The 6,630-nt window shown below is 35.6% G+C and overlaps 1 protein-coding gene across 1 annotated transcript; it reads left to right on the forward strand.

The window, feature by feature from the left end:
- Positions 1-637: 637 nt before the first annotated feature.
- LOC129740141 (protein apnoia) lies at positions 638-6,040 on the forward strand. Its single transcript, XM_055731749.1, has 3 exons — positions 638-863; positions 4,600-4,733; positions 4,807-6,040. Exons 1-3 carry the CDS (start codon positions 764-766, stop codon positions 4,921-4,923), a joined length of 351 nt encoding a protein of 116 aa, XP_055587724.1. The 5' UTR covers positions 638-763; the 3' UTR covers positions 4,924-6,040.
- Positions 6,041-6,630: the final 590 nt, after the last annotated feature.

Below are 6,630 nucleotides of genomic sequence, written 5' to 3' on the forward strand. Positions count from 1 at the left end.
TCGTGTGACCAACATCTTTTAAATAAGTGGTCGTGAATCTCGTATTTAAGCTTTTTTCCTCAGATTTAAGCTTTTTTTGCCTTGAGAGCATAGGAGATAAAAGTTCAAATCTGAAGAAAAAAGCTTAAATCTGTCAAAAAAGGGGAAAATCTGAGGGGAAATCTGAGAGATGTGCTCCATACGGTTTGAATAGCGTTGCCGCCGCCTGCTTTTCCCATGCTCGGCTTTTAAATGTTAACACTTTTGAGTTGATAAATGTTAAGAAACGCTCAACGGCATCATTTATGCCAAGAACATTCGACTTCTGAGAACAGGAGATTTCTAAAACTTTAAACCATATAAAATATGTCGATGTTCCAAGTCAAATCTAAACATAGAACAAATTTTGAACCACCTCAGTGAATGACGATTCATCACAAGCACCTTCGTCCGGGTAATATTTGTTTGGCCAAACCAGGAGGACGTCACAGTCGAAAGTGTTTTTTTTTGTTTGGTTTGGTTCGGCTACCTCTCGTTCAATCAAAGTCGTGCCCGATCGGCATTCCCAAAAATTTGGTGACAATGTCTGTGGTCCCAATAGCGCCAATCCGTGCTCTAAGCGCACGTAATGTGAGGGCAATTGTTTTAAATACCCTCCCGGAACAAATTTTGGGGCACAGTTGTCGCTTGATTGCCTTCCGCGCGTTGTGACGATTAAATTGATAGTAGTTTTGCCTGTCGGGTAGACTTGTAGTTCGAAGCTTTGTTATTTTGATTTTGAAAAATGTCTGTTCGATCGAATATCGTCGTTCTGGTGTACATCGTTCTATGTTGTCTTCTACCGGCGGCACTCGGTGAGCAGCAGGATCAACAAACTGTTGCAGGTCGGTGAGATTGAAAGTGAAAGCGTTTTTGTAAAAATTGATTTGTGACCTCAAAGCAATTTGCGAACTGATGATAAGCAAATCTTCAATGATCGTCGATGTGTTGAAGCGGTGAAGTGGAACAATTGACGAGACATTGGACATTGGAAAAGCGAAGAAATATGAATACAATGATCAGTGGTTGATTTCGTGGCTTTAGAAAACGTGCAGTTGGTCTTTGGAAAAACTTAGAGTTCGGACAGCTGAAACAAATATTATTTATGTCATCGAATTATCGTGATAGCCAGTGATTTGTTTGAACAAGTTCGTGTGGTTAAAAATTATCAATTTTGTGTCCGTTCTTACGTTCAATGTTGTTGAGTGATAACAGCTCCAATACCTTAAGGCTTCCATCGTCTTGGTTTTACTCATTCAGTCCTTCTTTTTTATGTATGGGGTTGATGGTGCATTTTATAAGTAGGATGCCGCTAATAATAATCAATTATCTTTCAGTCCGTTGTAGGATCAGCAGGATCAGGTTTTCTTGCAAGACCTTAGGATTCCGTAAAACAATTCAAATTGCTGCGACATTTATTGACATGAATAAGGGACAATTCCGATTGGACTAGCATCCAAGAAACAGTTTGTTTACCTGTTTCTTGGATGCTAGTCCAGTGTTTACTTTTCTCAGGTTTTGCATAGCATCCGGTTCTACCAGGATGAATCCGGCAATCCTGAATACAATTACTATTGATTAATTTGTTCGATTTCATGTAAGATTATTTATTTCATACAAAGCCAAGAACATAATAATAGTTTTTTTTAAATGTTTATCTTTATGAATATTGCCAATTTGAAATGTGTATCAGTGGGAAATTGTTAATTTGATAAATTTATTACATTTTAACCCTTGCTTACCCACAAGGTTTCCAAGTTTTAAAAATAGAAAAAATGATTTTAACGAAAATTCTAGAAAAACAGATGTCCTCATCACTCCCAGACATTTTTATCCGCTAGAGTTCGTGGAGTGCCAATTTGACACCCCTGCCTGACTAAACCTAAACTTCTATATATAACTTGTTTCACAACCGATTTTTATAAAATTTATTGTTATAGTTAACCTCGTAACGTAACTCTAATATGTTTTTCGTACAACATTCAACTACGATACTGCAATTTTCTGTTATTCAAAATCTGAGAAATAAAATTCGAAAATACATGCATCGGAAAAAAGATTGTAGACCAGTTTCGAAATGCTCAAATACAATTTTACTTAGTGTTCAACTGAAACAAAAAGCTATACGTTGCTCACAAGGATTATTTTTTTTTCTTTATTTTTTTTAAAGATCATGACTGCAAAAAAATGTAAAAAAAGTGGTGTGAAACCGTGCTTTTCAATCTATGAATAGTCAAAACTGTTTCAGTCTTAGGAGATAAACTTTGAAAAGTGGATCAGCAATTTTAAGTAATTTGAAATATTTTAGCACCTTAAGATTTACAAACACGAAACACAGAGTTTTAGAAGAATTTTCATATGTAGCAGTTTTTCAAACTTTTTGTCAATTAGCAATTTTCATGATTTTCTTACACTTAAAATCAGCTTTGCACTTGGATAACCTTCTTTTACAGTTGAGAAAAAGGACATTTAGCCGGATCCGGACTCGGATTACTATTAAAGCTGTTTCTTCAATAATACTGAACGGATTTTCATAAACTATACCATTTTGGAATCCCCTACATGTTCACTATAAACTTTTTGTTTTGTAAAAACATCAAAATCAATGAGAAATCACATTTTTTGTGATTTGAACTGAAAAGAATAAGTGAATTTATTGGACATAAGATAAGTTGGTATGAATCTTATCCTAATTTTTGGTGCGACGGTCATGATTTCTTATTCAGAAATTTCCTACTGAGAATTTCAAACATCACGCCACTCGAGATAACATTTGAGTTTTTTTATCTGGAATTTTAAATAACATTTGAAAAAAATGTGTGCCGACTTAAAACAAAGCGGCTTTCCTTCTTAAGTAAAAAAATATAAATAGTAAAATGATTTTTTTTAAACAAAAATCAAAAAGATTAACAGCTTAAAAAGAAGCTTCACACAGCTGTTTTTATTTGACAGATTTTTTTTTGTTTTTTATTTATTATATTTAATATCAGTAGTCATTTTTGAATAAGGCGAATACACCAAATGTAAACAAATGGTGTTATCAGCTGGGTGATAAAGTAGGGAAGATAATGGCATAACGAGCACCCGGGGCATAGTAAGCTCAATTGAGCCTTTTGGTGTGGGGGAGTGTGGTGGGCCGCTACAAAAAAAATATATAAAAAAAAGCACTTCTCTTTTCTGCAAAAAGTACGCATTAGTAAGATGTCGGAGAAGTAATATCAGCAGACTCGATTTCGATTCCTGCTCAAGGAGATTTTTTTTTTATTTACCATTCATGATCGAATATTTTGATTGTTGCATTATATGACTAGCAGCATCTTGGCGGATGATGCAAATCACCAAAAACATAATGTATGAGTGTGTGTGAATTGCCGCTCATCGTGCCCCGATTAATGGTACTTATACTGCTCCAGAGGTGTTTTCATTATGCCCCTAGTAGGGGCCCCCTACAGTCAATTGTTTTCAGCTTTTGGCAAAATTATTTAAAATTCATTTTTAAACGTTTTTATCTAGTTTTTCAAGTTTCAGCCAACTAAGAAGTAGACTATTTTAGTGTTCGAACACGAAACAATGATGTAACTCACATATTATAGCTGTTTTCTATGGTTAAATAAGCGTTTTCCTTAAGGTGGCCATTATGCCCTTATCTCCCCTACACTGGACTCTTTTTTCTAAACGATCTAACGTGGTTTTAAAGGTTTTTAAGGTTTTTTTTTTTAAATAAGACGACTATCGAACACGTCAAAACAGGTACTTGACATTGCCGCTCTTCCACAAACCACTCCTGGGTTTAAAGGGTGTTCGGATCTAAAAGTGGTCAGACTTGATTGCGTGTAAATTGAGTACCTATTTGTTTTTTTTAAATCAAAGTATCTTTCATATTTAAAGTTCAATAGGTATAGAAGACGAAAAAATGCTCAGTAAAGATTTCGGTTGACCTGGTCCAAATTGGCGATCCTTTCGTTTGACGCCTGCCTTCAGATTTTGTACAGTCACCTTATCCACTCACTTCGGCGCAGAACGCTAGTTTGCTTTGAACTGCTTCTCGCTGCTTACAGTTTTTTTTGGGTCTTCCCCGAAAACTTTTAATACTTTGGTGACATCTGATTTCACCACATTCAAAAATTTTGCTATTTCTGCGGCGTAGTTTGGATTTTCACGACGCATGTAGGTACAAAATTCTGATTCGTAGCCCTTCTCGCTTGGACGCCATTTTGAAATCTAAAGACTAAATAGAATCATTATTCTACATACACACCTTAAAAATGAGGGGTGTTCAGGCGTTTTTCATGAATGATGAGAAAGAATACTAAATAGCTACTCAACAGAATTTTGGACCGGAATAGTCACTAAGAGATAATGCAGAAAATCCGGAATAACCGTAGAAGAAAACAACACTCAGATCAGATCATTGAGCTTAACGATTTCAGTCTGATCACTTAAAAATGGTCAACTAGGATGGAAACGATGATTTTTTCAAAATTGAGAAATTTTACATTGAGAAATTTTACTTTTGTTGCATTGCTCCCTAAATCTCAGAATCAATAGCAGACTCATTTTTTTACCTTCTTCTACTTGCAGAAAGTCGAACATTTGGCCACCACTTCCTGAAACGTGTCAGCTTTGCCATGATACCAGCTGCATTCGTAGTCGGAGTAATCACAACGCTCCTATCGGCACTAACCGTTGTTTCCATGAAGGGCTTGGGAGTCGGAGTATGAAAAAAAAATTTTTTTTTAATTGTAGAATTGTCAACAAATGATATCATTTTTTTTAATTTGTTTTCAGGTCATCCTTCTAGTGCTTGCCGTTTCGCAAATCCTAGCAAGAAGTTTCGCCGCACCTTTGCCTCCCCCACCAATCGCATACGCCGGTCATGGACACATTCCTCTGGTTTACCACTAGGCCCAGCCGGATGAACCTTACCTTTATGTAGAATTAGCTAATTTATTACTTATTTATTGTACTATTTATAAAAATGTATATCTAGCGATATAGATCACGACTGCTTATGGTTCCGTCGTAAGTGATTCGGCTGAAGAGAGCCGAAATCGTGTAATAAAAGTCGGCTTTCGACTAATCACGCATGCAGAGCATGTGGCCCTATAATCGTGGAGTTGAGGATTATCTCATTGGCTGGAGAACTTCCCCCTTAATGTACACTTAACAAGGAAGAAAGAAAAATTTTGGCGCGTGTGTCACGATGCCATTATAAGCGAGGGTCTGAATTCCATGATGACATTGTGCGCCCTGCCATTGTTGCTCACTTCGAGACACTGTTGACACTTGATGAGCAATCATCCACGGTAAATAAGCGAGAGTTTTCAGGCACCCAGGCCACATGTACCCATGGTGGAATTACTAAACTTGAACTGGAGTAGTGGAACATGACGAGGTGCATCTGCTAATTTTATCCATTTCACTTTACGATTGAATCGTTTTTATAAACCGTATCGATGTATTGACATGATGATGGGTTAATTATAGTGGTTTAATTGATCGGGTTCATAATAGGAATGTTGAAATGTCGATCAAGACACATCCATCTTAATAATAGAAGCAGTAATGCTGCTGAACCATGAATTGCGATGAGTTTCTTAAGTAGACATTACTGATAGACATGATCTGATTAAAAGCTGAAAACTTTCTCATTGGATTTTTTTTTATAATCTGACGGGTTTGCGCCGGGCGTCTTCAGATCTTCTACAAAATTGAATGCGCGCTTCTATTAACATGGGATCAAAAGTACCGTAAACTGGGGGAACTTTGATCACCGAGGTAACTATGATCAACATGAAATTTTTGCAGATAATCATCATTAACTAAGTCCTAAGTTGAATTATCTGAAAACTGTCTGTTTTTTTAGAAGACTCACAAACAAACACCTCTCCTGATAAAATGATAGCATTTAGATAGAAATGGGTTGTTTTGTATAAAACTTTAACTTTTTTCCTTTGTATAGGTATATTTTTAGAATTATTTATATGGTCATTCTATGTTCATTTTAGAGTATTAAAAACGAACATTTCCTATAAGAAAGTCTGTATAAAACAAATGACCAATAACATTGGAACAGTGGGAGCACCTAAAGAATTTTTTAAAGCCAAAAGATATTGAGAAATATTTATAATTTTTGCCCCTAAATGTATGCAGCAACATTGTACATCCTTTGAGTATATTTGTTTTTTGAAAGAAATCCAAAATTTACTAAAAAAGTGATCAATGTTCCCCCAGTTTACGGTTCTTATCAAAGCAGGTAAAAACACAATTTTTTCGTGCTGTGTTGAGTGTTTACATCATAACTGACTTAAAGTTCCAACCAATAAGGCCGAAACAAATTTCCCTCCGCCCCCCTTCGAAATTTTCAAGAACCCCGAAGGGGAAAATAAATAAAGGTTTTATGTATTTTATGGAAATTTTGAAAAAATGAAAATCAAATATCCGAAGATTACAAGAGCAAAAAACAAGTTGTGGAAGATGGGAGTTTTATCACCATTTGTATTCTTGATTTTTTTGAATTTTTCGAAACAGTTCAACATACTGATTTTAAAAGTGGCTTAACAACAAATTTTGGAAGGAGAACTAAAATGCATTTCAGAATGTTATATTTGA

This window comes from Uranotaenia lowii, chromosome 1 (assembly GCF_029784155.1).
Source record: "Uranotaenia lowii strain MFRU-FL chromosome 1, ASM2978415v1, whole genome shotgun sequence".
Taxonomy (NCBI): Eukaryota; Metazoa; Arthropoda; class Insecta; order Diptera; family Culicidae; genus Uranotaenia; species Uranotaenia lowii.

What these genes read in the sequence shown, in the direction of transcription:
- LOC129740141 (XM_055731749.1), top strand. Translation starts at nt 764, where the DNA reads ATGTCTGTTCGATCGAATATCGTCGTTCTGGTGTACATCGTTCTATGT. An exon ending in GGATCAACAAACTGTTGCAG is followed by an intron (nt 864 to 4,599) that starts GTCGGTGAGATT and finishes TTCTACTTGCAG; the next exon opens with AAAGTCGAACATTTGGCCAC. An exon ending in TGAAGGGCTTGGGAGTCGGA is followed by an intron (nt 4,734 to 4,806) that starts GTATGAAAAAAA and finishes ATTTGTTTTCAG; the next exon opens with GTCATCCTTCTAGTGCTTGC.